Source organism: Eublepharis macularius, chromosome 7, assembly GCF_028583425.1.
Source record: "Eublepharis macularius isolate TG4126 chromosome 7, MPM_Emac_v1.0, whole genome shotgun sequence".
NCBI lineage: Eukaryota > Metazoa > Chordata > Lepidosauria > Squamata > Eublepharidae > Eublepharis > Eublepharis macularius.
In genome coordinates, this window is record NC_072796.1 from 15,872,105 (window position 1) to 15,897,207 (window position 25,103).

Sequence of the window (25,103 nt, forward strand, 5' to 3'; positions counted from 1 at the left end):
CGTAAAACAAAATGGATTTAGTCTCTTCTTGGCCAAGCAGCAGGTTTGGACTTCAGAACGTTTACCATATTCTCTGCATTCCATCCCCTTACACTTTCCCATTCTCGCTTTGTCCTGGAAAGTTGAAGCTCCACACAGGAGTATCTGACAACCCGGAAACGGCAGCAGGTCCAGAATGCAGCAGCCTGACTACTGTCAGGAGCAAGCGAATGGGAACACACACTGAACACTTTGAAACAAGTTTTGGGTAGGTAGCCATGATGTTCTGCAGACAAACAGCAAGATTTGAGTCCAGTGGCACATTAAAGGGTATGTGCTTTTGAGAGTCAGACCTCCCTTCTTCAGATACAAGTAGGAGTGGAGGTACCTGAGGGATCTCCACTCCTACTTGTATCTGAAGAAGGAAGCTTTGACTCTCAAAAGCTTATACCTCGAAAATCCTTTGGGGGGTCTTAAAAGTGCCACTGGACTCAAATTCATTTTGAAACTGCTACATTGGCTGCTAGTTTGCTTCCAAGTTCAGGTTGCTGGTTATGACCCCGAAAGCCTTTCACGGCATGGACACTGCATGTCTGAAGAACCCTCTCCTCCCGTATGTTCCCATCTGCCTGTCAGGTGTTTGCAATCACCTGAAACTATACCAGTCTGAAACTATGCCAAGGAGGAACACATTCCCACCGTTATCTGTAAACTTCTCTGGGAAGAAGCACCTCGACGACCTTGGAGACTACTACATTATCTCTGTTTTTCCCCCTGCTTGGCTGACAGTTAGAGAAAGAGGGGGGCGCGGTAGGAATTTTCCCGCTTCGTTGATTACTGGGGACGGGGGTGGAGGTTTGAAACTGCCAGCGGTGAGCTGATATGCGTATATATGCAGGTGCTTGCCTGCAACCATTATTTCTGGCAAAGATGGCGTAAGTATGATACTGGCAGCTTATCTATAAAGAACGTTTACCACTCATAGTGAAAACTTCTGAGAGTTTCTTGGCATCCTTACACTGCCAACTACAGTCTTCAGGCTACCTTCTGCTGGCTGTTCCCCCTCTCAGGGCGGCCTCTCTGGCATCGACCACAGCCTGGGCCTTTCTATTTTGGCTCCCATTCTGTGCAATGGGCTTCCTGAAGAAGTATGGGGAGCCCTCTCGTGGGAAGGCGCGGCAAGGTTTGTTTGTTTGCCAGGGTTTCTGATGGACCGGGAACAGCCGGCATCTTGTAAAAAATAAGGACCTTTATGAGCTCCAACAGTCTCCTAAACGAAAAGGGCTCCTTCCGAGCTCTGGTGCTTCCACCCCACATAACTGTATCTTGATTTCAATAATTAGGAAGTCAACCTTGGGCAATTTGTTGCTAGTGGCATGGTATCAGACGTTACACAGCCAGCTATGGAAAACGCTCCCGCCTACCGTGTAAAAATAGCAATGCCAAACATGAGCATGGCCCTCTCCATTAATTCAGCAAGACCTTTTGTTGTGGGAAGTAGCCTCAGGGTAAGAGTCTATTTCAGCAGCAATTATTGTCTTGTCAGTTGCTTGATTTGTGCCCTTGGTCTGGAAGGGCCACACAGCCCAGATCAGGAAGCAACACAGACATTTTACAGAATGAATGAGACACATAAAGCCAGTTCAAAAGCTCCAGTTCCACAGGGTCCTCTCAATCAACCACACCATGTCGTGGCATATACCAGCCCCTATGCAAAACCCCTGCCACAAATAATTTGATGTTTGCAGTGGAAGGCAGAGCTCATGATCTTCCTCTACCGTGCAAATTGGTATGGATGAATGGGTAACAGTCGGGAGGTCAGGCCACTGGAAAAAGCATAGAGGGTTGTATGCTGACATGCAGGGGTCATTTCGTAAAAAAAGAGCTGGAGGAACTCATCAGCACAACTCATCAGCACAACTCATTAGCATATGCTAACCCCTTGCCAGCACCAGAAGTGTCATTTGCATAACTGATTTGCATGTGCCACGCCCCCTGACATCACCTATCATGGCTGTTTTGGACCCAATCCTAGCCATTCAGGGCCGAATTTGGGCCCAAAATGGCAAAAAGGGGCTGAAAATCAGCCCCAAATAGTCAGGATTGGGCTGCTGCTGAGCGGGAGAGTGATCCACCACCTGTCAGAGGCCCAATCCGGGCTGTTTCAGCCCCTATCCAGGCCAAAACGGACTGAGTCAGGTGGGCGGGGCCACCTGTCATGTGACCTCTTTGGGGAACTGCCTGAACTGCGTTCCTGTGCATTCCCCTGCGAAATGAGCCCTGCTGACATGTAGATAAAGTGGATTTCCCATCCACTTTACTTAGCTCTGCCTAGTCCATCCAGGGCCACCAAGGGTAGAAAACTCCCAGAGCCCATTCTGCTTTACCTCCTTTTCCTCTCATGTCCTCACCTGGCCTGCAATCTCAAGGCTTCAGCAACAACTAAAAACCTCTCTTGGAATCTATAATCACTCATTTTAATACTTTGGTTGACTAGAAACGGTAACGAGCGTTCTCCTGCAGCGAGAGATCCCTTGCTATGTTTTCCAGTCAAACAGGAGGTTCAAGTGTTTGATTCTGGATTCTTAGAGAAAGGCTTTAGACTTTCACTTTTGGTGTGGGTAGAAAAGCAGAGTATGAATTTTTTCATGAAGTAATGAAATCTGTTCTGTGAAGGACCTTGTGAGTTTTCTCCCTCCCTGTACTTCAAATGTGTGAGGGAAAGACCAAGAGGGAATCTTTCTTTTCAGGTCCAAGGAGTCAGCCGTGTTAGTCTGTAGTAGCAAACTCGAAAAGAGTCCAGTAGCACCTTTAAGACTAACCAACTTTACTGAGGCATAAGCTTTCGAGAATCACAGTTCTCTTCGTCAGATACATCTGATGAAGAGAACTGTGATTCTCGAAAGCTTATGCCACAGTAAAGTTGGTTATTGTGGGTTTTCCGGGCTGTTTCCGGGTGGGTTTTCCAATACAGCCCGGAAAACCCACAACAACCATCGTTCTCCGGCCGTGAAAGCCTTCGACAATACATTAAAGTTGGTTAGTTTTAAAGGTGCTACTGGACTCTTTTTGATTTTTCTTTTCAGGGGCCCATGTTGGCTCTGGGAAGCCTCACTTCCACCTCTGGAGATGTGCCACACTCCATTCTGCTATGGAAGTATCTCTGGCAGCCTTTTTGATGAATAAAGTGAAGAAAAAAGGGGGGGGGAGTACAGGATGTATGCGTTTCAAAACTGGCAAAAGTCACGGCCATTGCCTCTTCACGCACTGAAGACAAGGACCTCTTTCTTGCACACATGGCAAAAGTGCATGGCCTAGGTAGCGACCTTGATAATTATACTCAGCATAAACGGGTAAACAAACAGATACCAGTAGTCAGATCTCCAAGGCACTTCGCAGACATTACCTCAGTAAGCTCTACAACAGCCCGGTAAGACTGATCAATACAGAGCCTGAAATGTGGAACAGAAAGTCTGTAGTTCAGCTATCAACTTGACTGTGGACTCCGTAAGCCCACCTACTGCCTTTTGTTCTCATTCTCTCATCTGGCATGATGCCTATAATTTCAGTGCCTCGTCGCCAGCTGAAAGCCCCTTTAGGAATCTGTAACAACTCATTTTAACACCTTGGCTGACTTAAAATCGTAATGGGCTTTTCCGCACACTTATTCCTGATTTTCTTAGCAGCCAATCCCCAAGTACTGGAATTGATTTGGGGACATTTCTTCTGAATGTCTGCCCTCTCTTTGCATTTTTACAGTTGCGGAGTGAAATTACTTTGTTCTGCACATGCCTTAAACAATCAGGATTTTTATGTGAGGGTGCTATCATCATTGGGGTATTATCAGTCAAAACCCCTCCCCTTATTTTTTGTGCACGCTTATAATGCTGTATCAATATAAGAGCTGAATTAAAAATAAAAGATCAAACATGAATAGATGGAGAACTCTTTGCATGGGGAAGCCTAAAAGGGGAGTAACTCCTGCCACCCATCCCTAAGTCCACCACCCACGCGGTCCAAACTGGAGAAGCTTGCCCTGGCTTACTCAGAGATAGAAGGCGGAGGCCAGCACCAGTGTAGCAGACTAACCTCTGTTGGGATGGATCCCAGAGCAACAGCAGCTATGTGGTTTTCAGATTGCTGTGTTTTATCTGGCTACCTCCCCTCTCCAGGTCCCCCAGAGCTTTTGCAATTTTTTTTTTAAAATTGTCATTTTCATCTTACAATATAAAAGACAAAACATATTCAAGACAACTCACTTCCTACTCTAGTGCACCTCAAGAGGGCGCTGCAGAGGAGGGAAGCCCAGATGAAGCAGCCAAACTTCCAGAGACTGCGCCACGGTGGGAAGCTCAGCCCAGGATCAGGCGTGGAGAGGTGGCAATGCCCACTCTCCGCCATCACCCAGCTGGGATCAGGAGTGGAGCAGGTAGCAATGCCTATTCCCTCTTCACTCAGCTGAGATCAGGAGCAAAGCAGGTGAAAACGCCTGCTCTCTCCTTCACCCGCCCGAGATCAGCAGTGGAGCAGGTGGCAATGCTCGCATCCCGCCTTCACCCAGGTGAGCTCAGGAGCTTAGCAAGTGGCAATGACCGCCCCTGACATCAACCAGGTGGGATCAGGTGCAGAGCAGGTGACAATGCCCTACCGCGCCTTCACCCAGCAGGTGCAAAAAACAAGAGGATCCTCCAAACTGCTCAGCGTAACCTCCACCAACTTTGTTAGGTATCGGGAGCAGAGCAGGCAGCAAGTGGCAATGCCTGCTCCCCCCTTCATCTGGCGGAGATCAGCAGCGGAGCAGGTGGCAATGCCCTCACCCTGCTTTCACCTAGTGCACCTCAAGAGGGCGCTGCAGAGGAGGGAAGCCCAGATGAAGCAGCCAAACTTCCAGAGACTGCGCCACGGTGGGAAGCTCAGCCCAGGATCAGGCATGGAGAGGTGGCAATGCCCACTCTCTGCCATCACCCAGCTGGGATCAGGAGTGGAGCAGGTAGCAATGCCTATTCCCTCTTCACTCAGCTGAGATCAGGAGCAAAGCAGGTGACAACGCCTGCTCTCTCCTTCACCCGCCCGAGATCAGCAGTGGAGCAGGTGGCAATGCTCGCATCCCGCCTTCACCCAGGTGAGCTCAGGAGCTTAGCAAGTGGCAATGACTGCCCCTGACATCAACCAGGTGGGATCAGGTGCAGAGCAGGTGACAATGCCCTACCGCGCCTTCACCCAGCAGGTGCAAAAAACAAGAGGATCCTCCAAACTGCTCAGCGTAACCTCCACCAACTTTGTTAGGTATCAGGAGCAGAGCAGGCAGCAAGTGGCAATGCCTGCTCCCCCCTTCATCTGGCCGAGATCAGCAGCGGAGCAGGTGGCAATGCCCTCACCCTGCTTTCACCTAGGTGGGATCAGGAGCTGAGAAGGTGGCAATGCCCATCCCCTCTTCACTCAGCTCAGATCAGGAGCAAAGCAGGTGGCAATGCCTTCTCCCCCCTTCATCTGGCCGAAATCAGCAGCGGAGCAGGTGGCAATGCCCTCACCCTGCTTTCACCTAGGTGGGATCAGGAGCTGAGAAGGTGGCAATGCCCATCCCCTCTTCACTCAGCTCAGATCAGGAGCAAAGCAGGTGGCAATGCCTTCTCCCCCTTCACCCGGCCAAGATCAGCAGCAGAGCAGGTGGCAATGCCCTCACTCCACTTTCACCCAGGTGGGATCAGGAGCAGAGCAAGTGGCAATGCCCATCCCCTCTTCACCCAGCTCAGATCAGGAGCAAAGCAGGTGGCAATGCCTGCTCCCCCCCTTCACCCAGGTGGGATCAGGCACAGAGCAGGTGGCAATGTTCCCCCCCTCCTTCAACCAGCTGGGATCAGGAGTGGAGTAGGTGGCAATGTCCACCCGCCCCCTTTACCCAGCTGGGATCAAGATAAAGCAGGTGGCAATGCCCGCTCCCCCCCTTTACCCAGCCGGAATAAGGGGCGGAGCAGGGGGTAATACCTGCCCTCCCCCCTTTCTACAACCCGTTGTAATTTTTCCCAACAACGGGCTTTGTTGCTAGTAGCATTATATTGACCTACAATTGTAACAATATATCCAGCAGTTTTTCTGAATTCCCAACTTTCATTTTTTTTTAAAAAAGTGAGTCTCTATTCCCTTCCATTATAGAGATTTAAGGATAAAGGCATATCTCCACAATGAAATGGGCTAGGGACTTGTTTTTTTTAAATGAAAGCTGGGAATTCGGAGAAACTGCTGCATATATTGTTGTAATAGTAGGTCAACATAATGCTATGAAAATGACAATAAAAAAGGAGGGGGGGAAGGTGGGAGGAGGGGTGGTTTGATGAGGATAAATATCCAGTCATTGAAAAGTGGGCTAGAGGGGGGTGTGATAAACAAAACCCAAAGAAACGTTATGCTCAAGAAAAAAATTGACTCAGAATCAGCTTCCAGAAAAGGATCGGGGTAAACGTGGTCTCAAAAGAACTGGGAAAAAACCCGGAGAAAAACCAACACTCCCCAAGTGAAAACTAAAAGCAAAAAAAATACATGCAGAAATCAGGGGATAAATCGAAGCAGAATGAGTCCAGAACCAAAAGGAAAACCCCAAGCAGAAAACCCCATCAAGATTTGTGTGTGTGCATGCACGCATGCGCGTGCAGTGAAAGAACGTCTGTTTGCTTAAGGCCACCTGTTGAGCCCGTGGTCCAAGGGGCATTTGAGCTAAAGGCTTCCTGTCTCACAGCCACTCTTAGCCATTCTGTTACACTCGTTCTTAGCTTTAGGATTTCTCTTGTATCTAATGTAGGACCGTTCAAAACCAAATACATCCAAAACCACTAAATCCCATTAGTGTACTCAGAAGCCCCCACTGGAAACTGTAGGAATCTGGGCCATGACGAGGCAAAGCACCAAAGTTTCTATAGCAATATGAATGAACGAAAAGCAGAAACAAGGGCAAAGGCATTCTCTGGCATGGTTTTCCTAGAAACTTACCGGGTTATACACATGACAATGGCGACAATAATGGCAATCTGGACTGCTCCAATTATTGCAGCAATGAGGACATGTGTGAGCTTTTGCCGACTAGGGACAACATAAAGTATGCTAAAGTCCGTCTTTTCACAATGCTGTCCCGTGTACCCAGATTCACATCTGGAAGAGAAGAAGAAAGGTTCCTAGAAAGAGGAGTCTTCTCGACATTTTACCAACAGTGTTTCACTATGAGAATGAAATTACACCAAAAGATTCAAGTCAACAATGATAATCAATGGAGCAGCAGGCAGAAAAAAACTGCACTTCCCAAATGATGTTTTTTATGGGTTCACCGACTTACCGGCAGGAAGCTTTCTGCGTAGAATAAATGAATTCACATTTCCCGTGGATGCAATAGCCATTGAAGCTTTCTGAGCAAGGAATGTGGTTTCCAATATAGATGTCTTCTCTTTGATCACTTGCATCTTTGGAATACAAACAAATGCAAAAAGAAAAAAAAATTAGCATATTTTTTCATTCGCACTAATGCAAATTCTTCTGAAAAAAATTCTCGCCAGTGAAAAAAATCCAGACTATGGCTTCTCTGTTCTTCGCAATACCACAGAAACTGCAGTCCAGCTTTCAAATAGAGAAGACTTTGAATTACAATGCAACAGCCCAACTGGAGTCGGAAAATAAAACTGGGGACCTTTTGGTACATGAAATATGAACAATGCAAAGTTTTAGATCAATACTCTCCAAAAAAACCAAAATGATGGGATCATAAGATAAGACTTGATCAGAAAAATTACAGAGTTTGAGACGTTTTGCATTAATATACATATCAGTCTGAAAACCCTAACTGCACAATGCCTGTGGAGCTCTGTTACAGGCATTTTCTATCTCCCCATCCTGCTACAGTCATCTATGCCCCTGCAATTGCGCCCCCATGGTTAGTGGACCCCAAGGAACATTACAGGGGAAATTAGCACCTTAAAGACCAACAACAGTCAAAGCTCCATCAGATACCAGTATTGTCAGATACCTTTGTCAGCTATCTGAGGTATTTGACTGGTCTGATTCCGCACACGTTGAATAATGCACTTTCAATGCACTTTATCAATTGTTTGAGGTGGATTTTTTGTTCCGCACACAAAAATTCCATTCCAAATGATCTATAAAGAGGATTGGAAGTGCATTATCCGATGTGTGCGGAATCAGCCTTATAGTATGATCCTGTTCCATCACATTCATCAGGTATTTGACTCTCAAAAGCTTATGTCCTGGAAATCTTCTCGATCTTTAAGGTACTACTGAATTCAAATCTTGCTCTTCTAAAGACATTAAAGCATGATAAAGAGCCTGAAGTTTCCTCATTAGCGTTTTAGAAAACATTCATTCTGAAGATGGCAATTAAGTTAGCTACAGTCTTTATTTATGATTCAGCGCAATTCCACCTTCTTGAAACCTGGTGATAATATTAATTCCAAAGGTAATAAAAATATACAACATCAAGTCAAATGTAGTATCATTACTAAACCACAACTATAGATTATTTGCTTTGACTTTTTCGCCTAAATTAAATCATACAGAAAGATATCTTCATGGATTAAGCAGTGTTTACCCTTGGTTGAACATTGACTAATAACATAAAAAGAGTTACAGATTTAGCATTTAAAGGTCTTCAAAGGAAGGCAATCTTGATATCTATTAATGTAGAAAAGGCATTTAACTGACTTGAATATTTCAGTAATTGAATACCTGGGACTAGGAGCAAGCTATCAATGATGGGCAATGCACTTTGTACAAGTATCTTGGTAAATAATTGTGCGTGCGAGCCATTTAATTTAGAAGAGGGAACAAGACAGGAATGTCCCTTTTCTCTCTCTCTCTCTCTCTCTCTCTCCCCTCCCCCCCTCTCTCTCTCACACACACACACACCACTTTTAAATTAAAACTATAGCTCAAATTGTAAGGTTGTCTTTATATTAATAACCAAAGTATTATAAATTAATCATATAATTATAATTTACACTGATGCTATTGCTGTTTTCGTAACTAACCAAATGCTATATTTTGCAAAAATTATTAACCTAGGTAACTGTTATAGTGGAATCTCAAGAAACAAATTAAAGGAACAGATATTTGAAGTGATTTTACAAAAACATGAGCAGAATATGCATGTGAATGCAGATCTTTCCCGCTTCCATTCCGTGCCCCCTCGGCAGCCTCTGGAACCCTTTACCAACTGATGCTTGGAGTCATAGGAGCCCTCAGATAAAATGGCACAGGACATGGGGAGCTGCTCTGAAAGGAGAAATTGGGTGGCACACCTCACTTTACTCTAGTCCTAATGAAGCTTCCTACAGAAAGCCCACCGAGGGAATGCAAGGAGAGTGCTGGTGGAGATTGCCCTCAAGTCATAGCTGGCTTATGGTGACCCTGGCAGGGTTTTCATAGCAAGAGAATAACAGAGGTGTTTGCCATTGCCTGCCTCTGCAACCCTGGTGTTCATTGGAGGTCTCCCATCTGATTATTAACCAAGGCTGACCCTGCTGAGATCTGACGAGATCAGGCTCACCTGGACTATCCAGGTCAGGGCAGCAAGGAGGGTGATATCACCCAATTCTCCCCTCTTCACAACACCTCCCTGTGACATTTTGCCATGGGGCTCTCATACCTCTGGGCAACAACTTTTGAGAGGCCTCAGGAGGCTGCTGGGAAAAGGGCAATGTGGGAAAGATGTGTGAATACAAGTATTTCCACTAACTGTCTGTAGACTCCAAACCAAATATCTGACCGACGATCTGGAATATTCTATCCTCTAACCCAAAAGGGTTATTTAATGATATGCAATGAGACAAAGGACTGGGAAACACTGTCAACTTTATATCCTGGCTGGGAAGAACAGCGATATTAAAAATGAATGTGCTGCCCAATTTCCCCCCTATTTTTGTCTCTTCTCATTGCAGAACTAGTCCAATTAAGGAATAATGTGCCAACTAAATTCAGTCTATTCATCTGGGGAAAAGGCTTGCTGAGCTTAAAAGAAGTCTAGTAGCTTAAAAAAATTAATTGTGCATGATAAGTGGGGGGATACAAAAATATTTTAAAATAATGCAAACATGTTCCGCAAAAGGCACTTCTTGCACCAAAGCTCTCTCTCCATTTCATGGTCTTGTCGGCATTGCAATTTATATGGCAGCTCACACTGGCACAATGTCATTTGAAAGGCTTTCCACTGTTTGGCTTCTGGTAGTCCATTTCAAAACAGATACTGAACTGAGAGTGAAACCTGTTCATGTCCCCCATAGAACTTGGCAAGATACAAAAAAAACTGGGACTAGAATCCATAGTGCACAGGGTTTGATCCTATGACACCTGCACATGAAACAAAGTAAATAAAGAAATAAGTTTGTGGAGGCAAGTCTCCCCTGCCTTCTCCTTTCTCCAGCAGCAGGGGATCTTGATGGCATAGGGGGAGTCAGTGAGCAGGGGAAATTTAGACAGCGTGGTCCGGCAGTGGAACAGGCTTCCTTGGGAGGTGGTGGGCTCTCTTTCTTTGGAGGTTTTTAAGCAGAGGCTAGATGGCCATCTGACGGCAATGCTGATTCTGTGAACCTGGGCAGATCATGAGAGGGAGGACAGGAAGAGTCACATCACTGCTTAGTTCTCATAGCTCCTTCTTACATGCCCAGAGTAAGGCCAATCGCCACCTTGGGGTCAGGTAGCAATTTTCCCCAGGCCAGTTTGGCTAGGGTTCCCAACAGTGTTTTGCCATCTTCTGGGCATGGAGCAGGGGGTCACTGGGGGTGTGGGGGGAGGCAATTGTGAATTTTCTGCATTGTGCAGGGGGTTGGACTAGATGACCCTGGAGTCCCTTCCAACTCTATGATTCTATGAAATTGGGCAAAATCATTCTTTCCTCTAATGCAAGAGAAACAGGGGCTGATGCAACCTTTTGTTTAAGAGAATCCTCACGTTTTTGGAGGTCACAGGGAAAGGAAAAGGGGGAGCAAATCCAACCCTGCAAACTCCTTGTGTTGGTGGTTCCTAAAATCCACTCCCTTGTTGTTATAAGATTTGCGGCTGTTATGTTTTGGCTGTCAGTGGAGTCTGTGCTCTCTGTTGTCTGCCTCCAGTTTCCCGTCCCTCCCTACCACCCCCAGCTGCCTTTATCCATAAAGCTTGTACAAAAAGTGATGATTACACACTAGGCAGAACTATTTTCAGCCCTGTTCACATTTTTGGGTTTTGTTGAGGCCTGCAGCATGCAAAGGCCTCCCAGGTTTCAGGATTTCTACCTCAGTCAAACAGATAAAGCAGGAAAGAGTTAATGGTGGGAAGGAGCGGAACCCCCAGAAAAAATCCTTTCGGCTAGTTTCCAGGAACTACTGATGTGTTAAGACTCTAAAACTGACCTCAGAGTTCAAACCTTTTTGAGGCTGAGGAGAGGCTGACAGGTTCTACAAAGCAGCTAAACCACTGAAGTTTTTGCCCGCTTCCATGCCTGAAGGATCAGCTTATGCTGGGTCTGAATGCTGAATACATCCTTCGACAAGTAGACCTTTCAGCAGAGAAGATGCGGAGGCAGTCAAAGCAAGCTGCCCTAAAAGCAATAGGAACCAGGATCTACAGTAGCAAAAGGGGCAATCCATCTAATCCCGGCTTCATCCCATGATACATGCAAAGAAGTAAAAGGGAGGCCATGGTCCCATATGCTACCTCTGCAATCCAAAAAGCATCCCTGAAGAAGATGCGTTTTCAAATAGTTTAAAGCTGATTCACTCAGGTCTGTACATCACTCATTTACTAGCCTTGCATGTGTGAACTGGCCCAATAGTTTAAAAACAGCACCCAGTTTAAGGAGATGAGAGATGATGCGCAAGCTGCGCCTGTAATGCAGCATTTGTGATGGCCTGCTCTCAGAAACAAAACATCACTCAGGGGGAACGTGGCGGAACGGAGTTCCAGAACCTCTTGAAAATGGTCACATGGCTGGTGCCCCCCCCCCGATCTCCAGACAGAGGGGAGTTTAGATTGCCCTCTGTGCCGCTCAGTGGCGCGGAGGGCAATCACAACTCCCCTCTGTCTGGAGATCAGGGGGCGGGGCCACCAGCCATGTGACCATTTTCTCCAAGGGCAATCCACTGAGTTCCACCACCTCTTTTTCCAAAAAAAAAAAAAGCCCTGACATCACTTGATGTTGTGGTGATAAATGTGCATAAACGTGTCAAGACAAATTATTAAGGAAAGAGAGGACAGGCTTTTGTAGAGACCAATTTTTGCTCAATGATGGGTTCCTGACTTCAGCCTGTATTGGGGGATATTGGAGAAGGAGAGAACAGAGATAAAAGGAGAAGGCCACATGATATGTTCATCCCAACGGAATAGGGAACTGCTATGGCTAAGACAAAGAACAGATTGAAGAATCAGAGGTGGCTGCTACATTCTTCATGTAAATTGTGACAATGTAGTTAACAGACTAATTAACTAACCATACAGTTATGTTGGTAATATATGTAAAGCAAGAGTGTTCCATTCAGGAACGGAATTCTCCTTTATACCTCAAAATTCAGACCTGAGGGCCAAATCTTTAGGAGAACTCATTCGTAGCTATGGAATTGGATGCCACCAATATGCAGATGATACTCAGCTCTATATCCTGTTATCCAAATCCCCTGGTGATGCAGTAATGGTACTGAGTCACTGCTTGACAGCTGTGGTCAATTGGCTGAAAGCAAGACAAATTGAAACTAAATCTGGATAAGACAGAGGTGACACTGGTTAGAAACGCAGAGATCCTGAAGGACGTTGTGTTTCCGACCGCTGATGGAGTTCAGATGATCCTGGCTGACTTGGTATAGTATAGCCTAGGGGTTATACTAGATCCAGCACTACTGCTAGAGAAGCAAGTAAATGCAGCTGCAGAAAAGGCCTTCTCACAACTCAGACTACCCTGGAAGATGGACCCTACCTTGACACAGCTGATGTGGCTGTCTGGATTCATGGCATCAAGACTAGACTACTGGAATACGTTGCCCTCGCCTCAAAGTTAACTCAGAGACTTCAATTGGTGCAAGATGTTGCAGCTCGATTACTCTCAGGGGCTAGATGAAGCATACATATCATTTCTATTCTGAAGTCATCCCATTACTAAAAGGTAAAGGTAGTCCCCTTTGCAAGCACAGAGTCATTACTGACCCATGGGGGGACGTCGCATCACAACGTTTTCTTGGCAGACTTTTTACGGGGTGGTTTGCCATTGCCTTCCCCAGTCATATACACTTTACCCCCAGGAAACTGGGTACTCATTTTACCGACCTCAGAAGGATGGAAGTCAATCTTGAGCCGGCTACCTGAACCTGGCTTCCGCCAGGATCGAACTCAGGTCGCAAGCAGAGCTTGGGCTGCAGTACTGCTGCTTGCCACTCTGCGCCACGGGGCTCTCATGCCATCCCGTTAGTACTGGGCTCAATTCAAGGTCATGACTATCACATTCAAAGCCCTTTATGGCCTCAGCCCCTCATATCTGTGTGACTGCCACTCTCCCTATATTCTGCCATGGCAACTTTGCTCATCTGGTCAGGGCCTTTTGTAGATACTGCCCTGCAATTGGTCAAAATCAACCGCTGCCAGCACACGTGCTTTCTCTGTGGTAGCCCCCACCTTATGGAATGGCCTGCCTTAGGTGGTCAGGAAAGCCCCCACTCTCCTAGCTTTTCACACATTATGCAAAACTGAATTATTCAGGAGGGATTTCTACCCAGATTATAGGGCTGTGTCATAAAAAATAGCTGAGAGAGATGCCTTGGTAGGGACAAGGACTGAATGCTTCACTACTGGGTACTGTCTGCTGATGTAGATATGCATCTACTAGTGAATTTCCATACTGATAAACATGCCACGAAAATTAATTACGCTTTGTTTCAGATAGATTTCATCGCTGTGCTCAATTTTATGCTTGCTTAAACATTTTCTGCTACCATTCCCTATTGTATATTTCCCTTAATGTCCCGTTGTTCATTATTGTAGTTTGCTCAGTAAATGTCCTAGCTGTTGATTATATTGTATTTTTACTCACTGTGTCGTAATCTGCCTTGGATCTCAATGAGAAAGGCAGACTATAAATAGAAGTAAATAAATAAATAAATAACCTGCACATGCTTGTATCTTACCTAGCACAGAATTCCTGGGGTTGTACCATTTTATAATGCAGCAGTCGGGGGAAATCACATGGGTGAATGTGCTACATAAATATACTGGAAAGAATTATATATATATATATATATATATATATATATATATATATATATATATATATATATATATATATAAAAATAAAAAATATAATGGAAACAATTAGCGTGTCAGGGAGAGGGTTGTGATGTAGACGTTTTCCTAACGTGCTTGCTGTCGACGTATTCTTTATCTCACAAATATGATTCTCCGACCTGTTGCAGTGTGGAATGGAATAATCGCCTGATTTTCTGCAGGTATAGATACCTCAAGATTCCCCAATGACCTCAGAGATGTACTTTGTACAATCAGGGTAATAAAAAGATTGGGTAGAGTCTCTTTTAGGGCAGGGTTTTACCCATGAATACATGTGTGTGTGTGTGTGTGTGTGACGTGCCATCAAGTCACTTCCGAGTTGACATATGGCGGCCCGATGAATGAAAGACCTCCGAAACATCCCACCATTAACAGACTTGCTCAGATCTTGCAAACTGGAGGCTGTGGCTTCCGTTACCGAGTCAAGCCATCTCGTTTCGGGCCTTCCTCTTTTCCTACTGCCTTCCACTTTTCTTAGCGTTATTGACTTTTCCAGAGAGTCTTGTCTTTTCACGTGACAAAAGTATGATCGCCTCAGTCTCATCGTTTTAGCTTCTATGGAGAATTCAGGCTAGATTTGATCTAGAACCCATGTATTTGTTTTTTGTCCGTCCATGTTATCTCCTCCAGCACCACATTTCAAATAAATCAACTGTCTTCCTGTCATTTTCCTGTCTGTGTCCAGCTCTCACATGTATACATCATAATGGGGAATACCACAGGTGTAGACAAGAAGCAGTGGTTCATGCCAATTAAATGAATTAGAAAGAGGCTGTGATCCTATGCATGTGTCTTCACAGAAATATCCCTCCACTCCCCACCCTAAAGAAAACTTCAACATCTTTAAAGCCTTCTTTTAAAAAAACACTCCCGCACAAATTTCATCAATAAACAATAAAAGGGAGAGAGAAAGTGACAGGAGGAGGAAATTGCTTTCCTGTAAAAAGGCTTTCTTTCCCTAGTTTCTGCCAGCATTAAAGGCACCTTTAAATCTGAAGAGCAGAACATCGGAAATCTATTTTGTAGGAATAAGTCATTCTTCAGAACAATACATGAAAGCTTCCTTCTCCCTTCTTAATAATAGGACTGTGTTTAGCATTAATATAAGGCACGCATAAGGGCTCCGGCACAAAAGGACGACATCACAACTCTATTCTTGGATGTGAAGAAGAAAAAAGCAGAAGGAACACAAAAATCAGTTCATTTGAGTCTATTTATATGCTAAATTTACTTGAATAAATAAAAATCACTTTATTATACAAAGCGTCTCATGGCACGTTCTCCAAAATGCCGTTGAAGGTGCCTATAAAATACTATTTGTTCAAGCAAAACTTCATCACTTTGACACAGACTGGAGACTGTGAGGTATTTGAACATGCTTAACACAGCTATTAATCAAATTTCAAGGCCATGTCTTTTTTAAAAATTCTGGAGGGAAACAACTGTTTCTCTCTCAGTTTAAAGCACATTAAGAGACACGCCTTGATGAGAGCAACCAGGTGAGAAGGTGAACTTATATATTCTGGCATCTTTACCCCTGCTGCGAATAAAGGAGCGGTCATGCATTAGAACCGTACCTTTCACATCTGGCCGATACTGCATGCCATCATCCTTCTTCCCCAATGAGCCAGAGTCATCGGATTCTGTGTGAGGAAAAACATAAAAAAAACACCACAGCAATTTAGGTTATTGCATGTTGTAACAGATTGTTACCTGGGGAAACACTTAAGTGGCAGCAAGACAGCGACACACTCAATATTTCTCTCACATGGCTAAGAAAATGATATCGTCCGAGACTGCCTCTGGCATCTACTTCTTTTGTGGATGCGGTTGAATGTTTTGAGCTAGAGAGAGGCTGAAGGGCCCCCAGACTTGGCACTCCCAAGGTGCAATGAGTCAAAATCTGATCCGCTTTTAATCACAGCAACGGCAGCACCAGGCCCAAACGGAGCTAACGCTCACAACATCAGGGTGTGTGAGGCCAGGAGAATAACCCCATCCCCTCCTCATCCCAGAATTTAACTCCTCCAGGATCACAACACTGTTCCTTCTCATCTCTCAGTTGAAGAAACAACCCCGCAGGTCAGCACTGTCGGCATAACCACACACGCTAAGTTTCTAGCCACTATGGATGCAGAAACAAGATTGAAACTGGGAAGTCTCAGACCCCAGAGAGGTAGCTGCATAAGATTTTTGTGGAGTAGAGGTTGGCACTTTGACTTCTAGTTATGGGAAGGGACACAGAACTATGGGGGCATCAAACACATTACACAGAATTAGCAGAAGCATGCAAATTTGCTTGATTTCCCCAATGTATACGGGGCATAGAACCCTTATTTAATTATATTTAGCACAGTCCTGGCCATAGCCTCAAAGAGCTGCGCAGTTTTTTGTAAACTATAACGCATGAAATATCTGTATGAAATTTCATTAAGGAACGCATTTGATAGGCTGGATCCTAAAAGAATTCGAAGTTTGCTGCTCTCCCCCTTCCACATCATCTAATACCTGCTCCTTTTTAACTGGAGATGCTGGGAATTGAACCTGGGATATTTTACAGGCAAGGCAGACGCTCTACCAATGAGTCACTTTCCTCCCTGCAAACATTCCACGTCATCACAGCGTTAAGTATTCCCTGGCTGATGTGTACTTTGAGCAGAGACAACCTTAGTGACCCCGGGATCCTGGGGAAAAGCCCAGAATGGCGTCCCAGAATCAGGGCAGCCCCTCCCCCACATACCCAGGGGCCACCCTTCTAACGCCCCCCTCCCCCATGCTCAAGAAAGGGGCAGCCCTCACACCATGCAAAGTAGCCTGGCTATTGCCTGGGCTCCAAAGGGGACGCTGCCACTACTGAGATGGCCAAGCTGCTGCCCAGGTTGCAGAGGCGGTTGGCATGCACTGCAGGCGCAGAGCTGGCTGGCTGATGGCTGAGCCAGCTACCCAAGAGCTGGGAAAGAGGGATGAGCAGTGGCAGGAGCTTCATCTCTGCCATGGATCAGGGCCATGGGTAGTTCAACCCTACCCCCAATCCAAGGGCTGGGGCAGCTGCCCTCAGTGTTCATTGGCTAAGTCCAATTTTGGTTTTGAGCTTTAAAAAAAAAAATCACAGTTCTGTGCCAAGATAACAACAACAACAACATTCGATTTATATACCGCCCTTCAGGACAACTTAACGCCCACTCAGAGTGGTTTACAAAGTATATTATCATTATTCCCACAACAATAATCACCCTGTGAGGTGGGTGGGGCTGAGAGAGCCATGACTGACTCAAGGTCACCCAGCTGGCTTCAAGAGGAGGAGTGGGGAATCAAACCCGGTTCTCCAGATTAGAGTCCAGGGATCTTAACCACTACACCAAACTGGCTCAATTGAAGACAATCAAAATTCAAATACAATAAAACAGAGTTCTTAGAACAAGTATGTACTTCTATGTACTACCTGTTGCTTTAAGTATGATGCTACTGGGTAGTTCTAGTTCCATATTTGCAGGTTCTTTCCCATATGCAAAAGAACCTCCTCAGGATACAGTGAAGCCTCCCGCCATTAGCATTCCACACCCTGGGAAACTCCCACAGGATGACTCAGCCCAAACCCACCTTCCTGAGTAGATATAAATAACCTGCCAACTTCTTTTCCACACTGTGACACTGAGAGATCTCTGTCTTTTGGTGCTACACCTCTGAGGATGCCAGTCACAGCTGCTGGTGAAACATCAGGAACTACAATGCCAAGACCATGGCAATACAGCTCGGAAAATCCACAACCACCACCCTATGGCATTGTTTATTTAAATATCTTCAATATTGACAGTACTAATCTCACACTATGTAATCCGCCTTGAGTCTCAGTGAGAAAGACAGATTATGAATGACATAAATAAATATAAACTTATACTAATTTGCATATTAAGCAGATGTAGACGATTTATCTTATTTTGCAGAATGTCTTCTCCAACTTTTATTGTTTTATAATTCACTCTTCTTTTGCCAGCCATGAGGCAGTTGTGGAACTATGGAGGAAGCGCTTTCCCTCAAGAAGTGAAAATTCTGTTCAACAGCTTCTCTGGCTGTTGCACTGGGCCCAGCCAACATATTTCCAAGCATATCTTCTCACCTATAAGGACTAGAAATTTCTGCTTACAAATAAAAGCTGAGACTTCTAGGAAGCTAAATTGTGTACCCAGCAGGACTTTTTTTCTGGGAAAAGAGGTGGTGGAACTCAGTGGTGGAACTCAGTGGGCTGCCCTCGAAGAAAATGGTCACATGGCTGGTTGCCCCGCCCCCTGATCTCCAGACAGAGGGGAGTTGAGATTGCCCTCCGCACCACTGGAGCGGTGTGGAGGGCAATCTAAACTTCCCTCTGTCTGGAGATCAGGGGGTGGGGCCACCACCCATGTGACCATTTTCAAGAGGTGCCGGAACTCCGTTCCATCACGTTCCAGCTGAAAAAAAGCCCCGGTAACCAGTATCACATTTTGCATTTCCCCCATGTATTTCTTCATAGTTTTCAACACAAGCATACACACAGAGTCATATATCCATCTCTAAAATGAAAAAGAAATAGTGAAGCTTTATCCTTTTCCTTGCTAGTAGATGTAATTCTCTTGTGGAAACGAAAATCAGAAGTACCTGAGCAATGTCCAAGGTGTCTGATATCGATCTGCTCCTGTCTCAGACAAGATGCTTCTCGAACAAAACAGGGGTTGTTGTAGGAACTTCCGTCGGATGCGCAGACGGGGTTAAAACTGTACCCACTACAGTCTATGTTGCATACACACCTGGAAATACAAGTATGTGCTTAGACTTCGGGACTACTCCTTTCAGCACAACATTCTTATTTTTACTGGCCTCCAACATGTATGAAAGAAAATCACACCATTTATGAAAATAAATATGTATTTATAGAATAGTATGGGGAAGTATAGTCATCTAAAATTAGAATGTTCCTGAAGTTATTGGTATCATTGGGAAAAAAGGTGGTTAGCCAGCCTCTGAATTCATCATAACTCTTCTTTAGGCTGGATGTTAAGGGGAAAATATTTAAAGTGGGATATTGGCTCAAATCCCATGGAGAATTTCCACTAAAGGAAAGGATTTTCATCTGTGGAGCAGGCCTGACTTGCCTTCTCACTCCTACTGCTGCCCAAAATGGGACATAGGAGCCTGTGGAACAACATGAGTGTGTGTGGACTTGGAGGTCTGCCACGGAAGGGTGGTTTGGTGAAAATCACCTCCTTTCTCTCTCTGGAAATTTTTTCACTAGATCCAAACACATTATTAGGCAGGATGGAAAGCTCACCCCATTTGGATGATTGTGTTTCCTTCCTGGGCCTCAAATCTCACAGAACTGGAAATCCTAAAATGGAATGGAGTGCAGGAAGAAAAGGGGTACTAAATCCCCCCCCCCCCAAAAAACCTGTGATCTTTGATTTTCATGCTGACAGCGCCAATCATTTGCTGCTTGGTGATGTCGAAATGGTGCAGGAAATCAGCGTGTGCATCCCATGAGCCGGATATTTGGTTCCCCTCACACTACCCTTTTTGGACAGTTTCAAGGGAGTGGCTGTGTTGGTCTGCAGTAGAATAGGAGATTTTGAATTTAGTGGCACCTTAAAGACCAATAAGATTTTCAAGGTATAAGCTTTCCAGAGTCAAAGTTCTAACAGATCTGATGAAGGGAGCTTTGATGCTTGAATGCTTCTACCCTGAAAGGTGCCACTGGACTCAAATCCTACAATACCCCATTTGAACTCATTTGTTTTTCTGATTCAGATGGTTAGATGGATGGCCATAAACTGGGATAAGAGATCCCAGGCACATACAGCTCGTGGGATGTGCCTGAGTGTCTGTTTGTGCCATCTGGCATTGAGAAGCACAGAAGGTTTGGCGTAGCAGAACACATATCAAAATCTGCTGCTGCTTAGTTGAGAAGCATACTTCTATCCAGGGCTTTTTTTCTGGGAAAAGAGGTGGTGGAACTCAGTGGGTTGCCCTCAGAGAAAATGGTCACATGGCTGGTGGCCCCACCCCCTGATCTCCAGACAGAGGGGGAGTTTAGATAGCCCTGCGCGGAGGGCAATCTCAACTCCCCTCTGTCTGGAGATCAGGGGGCGGGGCCACCAGCCATGTGACCATTTTCAAGAGGTTCCGGAACTCCGTTCCACTGCGTTCCAGCTGAAAAAAAGCCCTGCTTCTGTCCATAGGAACATGATAATGATGCATACAGAGAGCCCTTGCTGGATGGGTACAATTGCTTCAATGTTTGGAAATGAAATTTGCTGTTGATTAAGGGATGTCTGGAATGAAAGGCGGCAGAAAGACTGTGGGGATTCCATGTTTTGCTTGGTGTTCCCTCACTGATTCCTCCCTCCTTGCCTATGTTTTCATGTACTGTTTTATGTGCTTTTATATATGTTATTTTAGTTTTAGATTTAATTGTTTTTATGAAATGTTTTTATCATTGGTTTGCTTTTATGATTTTTTTTTTGCAATGTTTTACTTTAAACAGTTGCCTTGGTGGCCTTGACAGGACAGAAAGACAGGATACAAATCTTGAAATAAAATAGAATAATAAATAATAGGTAAACACCTATACAGGTGTTTATACAGACAGATGTAGTTGGAAATTAAAATTTTCCTTGTTAGGACCTGCGAAGTACAAAAACTTCAGGCAGCTAATCTGGAGGTAACATTAAAGGCCATCAAACTGTCAGGAGTTTAGTTTATTGTCCAGTATTTATTATTTGGATTTTTTTTCCCTCATGGGGGGAACAATTCAGATTTTCTGCCTCTTGGGTCATTACTGCTCCTTTCGGCAAATTTGTTTTTAAACACCTATATGTTAGATTGTGCTGGTATGAATTCCAGCACAAGTTGTTCAGTTGTTTTGTTTTTCTAATGCTGAAAAAAAAAGTAACACTCAGTTAACATTAACAAAACAGTCATTCATGCTTCCAAAACCCTTGTGACAGTACTTTAATTATGCTGCTCTGGAAAAAAAGAAACACAATTATGCAATCTGGATTATTTCCTATAGTATTCAATTAAAATATTTCAGCAGAGTGCTTCATCTCACTGGCAACAAATAGCTGCTGATCACAGGGCCTGCACAGATAGGGTCCACGTGCAGTGGACACATCGCCCACTAGCCATTATGCGATTCCCACGCTCCTACTATCTCAAGCAGGCATCAGAAACAGAATCTTACTGAGTCCATGGTGGGCCACAATAGTTGTGTAGTAGGCCTGCTCTATAGCGATCTACAGGCAATTATTTATTACAACCAGGGCTTTTTTTCAGGGGGAATGCGGGGAAAGTTCCGGAACCTCTTGAAAATGGTCACATGGCTGGTGGCCCCACCCCCTGATCTCCAGACAGAGGGGAATTTAGATTGCCCTCCGCACTGCTCCAGCGGCGCAGAAGGCAATCTCAACTCCCCTCTGTCTGGAGATCAGGGGGCGGGGCCACCAGCCATGTGACCATTTTCTCCGAGGGCAACCCACTGAGTTCCACCACCTCTTTTCCCAGAAAAAAAGCCCTGATTACAACCCTATGACAGCAATGTCTATAATCAGGGAGGGCCCAATTCTGTAGTTGGGGAGGTGATACTCTGTCTCTAGACTGTGGACTATGTACTGGGAGAGATCAGCTTCATAATAAAACTGGCATAAGGAGTCACACAGTATTATCCTAAGCAGAGTTACACCTTTCTAAATCCATTGGTTTAGGGTTCCCAGGTCTCTATAGCCTCCTGGTAGGAGGGGAAGCCCCGAAACTCACCTGGAGTCAAATTCTCTTGCGCACGTTTTGCATGGGTACACTCCTGGTGAGGCATGGGAAGTGATGTCATCACACTACCAATGGACATATTCCTGCGCTTTGGGTGTGGCCAATTCAGCCCATTTGGGGCCAAAATTGGCCCCAGCAAAGCATGAGAGCATGCCCACAGCTGGCACAATGATGTCACTTTTGGAAGTGACACTGGCTGATTCCGCACAATCCTCTTTAGAGATCATTTGGAACTGAATTTTTCAAGCGTGAAACGAAAAATCCACTTCCAAACGATAGCTAAAGTGCATTGAAAGTGCATTATCCAACGTGTACGGAATCAACCAATGAATGATTCTGCACATGTTGGATAATGCACTTTCAATGCACTTTATCAATCGTTTGAGGTGGATTTTTTGTTCCGCACACGAAAAAATCCATTCCAAATGATCTATAAAGAGGATTGGAAGTCCATTATTCAACGTGTGCAGAATCACTCAATGTCATGCCCCACTGGGAATGCACCCAGTGCGCACTTTCCTGGACTGTCTGTCAAAAGCAGGTGACTGCCAGGGGAGGGAGGTGTTGCCACCTCCCGCCGATTGCTTGCAATGGGACAAACCCCTGGAAGATAACTTTGCTTAGACCAGAAATGACAGATCATACAGCATTATTTGCAAATATGTACATTTATGTATTATTAACAAAATCAAAGACGCATCTAGAACATTAACATGAGAAATCTATTTCCTAAAGAACCTGAAAAAATTCCCAATAGGATCAACAGATGCCAGACGAATTGGGTTGGATCCTGTGGACCAGTTCGTCTAGCGGAGGTGCTTTCCTTTAGTGGAAGGAGCTTTCTTCAGATGTAAGATGTTTGGCCACATCCAGAACTTGGGCCACCAGCTGGTCATCCCTGGTTTGGACTGTCCAGTAGAGATGTCTTTTACAGGGCTGACGCGGCATCAACACATAGCAGAATCCAAACATTTTTTGAAACCTTCCTAGCCCAAGCAAGGCGCTGAGCAGAGCAGGAGTTCCCAACCTTTTCAAGCTTGCAGGCACCATGGGAATTTTGAGATGGGGTGGTGAATGCCAGCCCAAAATGGCCGCCACAGGAGGCAGAACCAAATGTAGTATCTTCCCCCTTTCTTTGCAAAAGAATTGCAGAAGGAGAATTAAAAAAAATGAAGTATAGCTGTAGGGAGGGAGGGAGGGAAAAAGAAGTGGGAATAAAAAGCAAGGAAAGGAAAAAGACTATGGTGGAGGGAGAAAGGAAGAATGAAAAAGAACTACAGCCTGAAGAGGGAATGGAACCACAAGCCTGATGCTTAGCTATCTTTCTGATCCTCTAGTGGCTGTGGCTGCTATTGCAGCAATGGGAACCCCTTTTCTCTGAATGAAGGCAGCCAGTAACAAGTCCTGCCTTACAATGGCCCCACCCATTGGTTATTGGAGAAGTCTGCAGCTGTGTGTTTTAAATATTTATGTGGTTTTATTGGTTTTAAAGTTATATGTATTTTAAATTACTATACCGATTGTAATCCACCCTGAGCCTGCTGATGCGGGGAGGGCGGAATATAAATTGAATTAAATAAATAAATAAATAAATATTAGCATGTGCCGTGGCACCCTGAGGAACCACCTTGGTGCAAAGGAACAAAGCCAACCAAAGCCAAGCCAAAGGGAAAGGGTGGCTCCAAAAATAATGTACGTGCCATTTCATTAAAAGGGGGAGAAAACTGTTGCAAAGCCTCACCCCCCTCTCTCTTTCACACACACACACACACACACACACACACACACACACACACACACACACACACACACACACACACACACACACACACACAACCTCTCCCATTACAAGGCTTACATGTGCTTTACAACTGCAGTACTAAATCAGCGATCATTTGTATATATGAATATCACAGATCAAACACCATAGACTGTGGTTTCAAATCTTATGAAATTACTTCAAATTCAAGGCATGATTTTTTTAAAACGGGAAAGTGTTTCAATGGAGACAGCTGCAAGGAAATCAAATGGGATTTATATGCCTGTCTGAACTGGTCCACAGTTTTCCAAAGTTTGGCTTTACTGAAAGCTTTTTTCAAGTCTCTGGGAGTCCAACAATTATAATAATTAACTACATATTGTACAGCTATTCTGGACTGCAACTCTTGTATTTATGCATAACCTATCAGCAGTAGACCAGAATAGCTCTACTATATACAGATAATTATGTAATTGTAATAATTATAATAATAAGGAAGCGGTATTACAGTTTTGAAAGGGCAAGTATGACTCAACCCTTTAGCTGGTCCCAACTTTTGATTTTCAACTTTCTATTGTCTTTTTATTAACGAGAAATGAAGACGTGGAATCCAGTAAGTTTTTCAGCTCACATTTTAATATATTTCTTAATTTTGCATTATGTGCATTACGTGCATAATAGCCTACCAGTACATACAGAATTTCATACCTCAGCCACTTTCTCCAAAGCCAAGCCACAGGCAAAGAAGGCTCTCTTTCACCTTCATGCCAGCCATGTGAAGAGCAAAAGATGGGCCGTTTTCACACAGCCACGCATCCGGAAGATCGCGCAAAACTCATGGCATAAAAAAAGCGTCTTCCTAGCCTGATTTCCTGGCACGATCCCATTTAATGGCCCTTTTTCTGACATCATCAGGCCATTAAAGGGGATCATGCCAGGCGATTGTGCTAGGAAGATGCTTTTTTATGCCATGAGTTTCGCACGATCTCCCGGGGGCGCCTGTGAAAACAGCCATGGTCTTGACTGAACCTTTGCCCTTTTGATGAACCTCCCAGACAGACTTGCTTACTTGCTAGTGAGTAGCTCAGCGGAGGCATCTGTGACAGGGTTAAAAAGCCCCTTATCCGTGTCGTGTGGGAACAAGTCTGCGAATGGCACCCATATTGCTGGCCTTCAGTCCTTGCCAAAAACAGCAATCTAGGCTTGGTTTATTTTATGTTATTTGATAGGTGCGGCCTTGTCCCTCTGACAGACTCCTTTGCTTCTACATACTGCA

General features: G+C 44.8%; 1 protein-coding gene across 1 annotated transcript in view; it reads right to left on the bottom strand.

Annotated features, from left to right (window-relative positions):
* The window catches only part of TMEFF1 (transmembrane protein with EGF like and two follistatin like domains 1), a 127,871-nt gene that overhangs the window by 3,760 nt on the left and 99,008 nt on the right, over nucleotides 1-25,103 (bottom strand). Inside the window, exons 6-9 of the mRNA XM_054985362.1 lie at nucleotides 18,910-19,058; nucleotides 15,855-15,920; nucleotides 7,304-7,427; nucleotides 6,964-7,122 (exon numbers count right to left, since the gene is read on the bottom strand). Of these exons, the coding sequence (XP_054841337.1) occupies nucleotides 6,964-7,122; nucleotides 7,304-7,427; nucleotides 15,855-15,920; nucleotides 18,910-19,058 (498 nt within the window). The remainder of the gene's footprint in view (nucleotides 1-6,963; nucleotides 7,123-7,303; nucleotides 7,428-15,854; nucleotides 15,921-18,909; nucleotides 19,059-25,103) is intronic.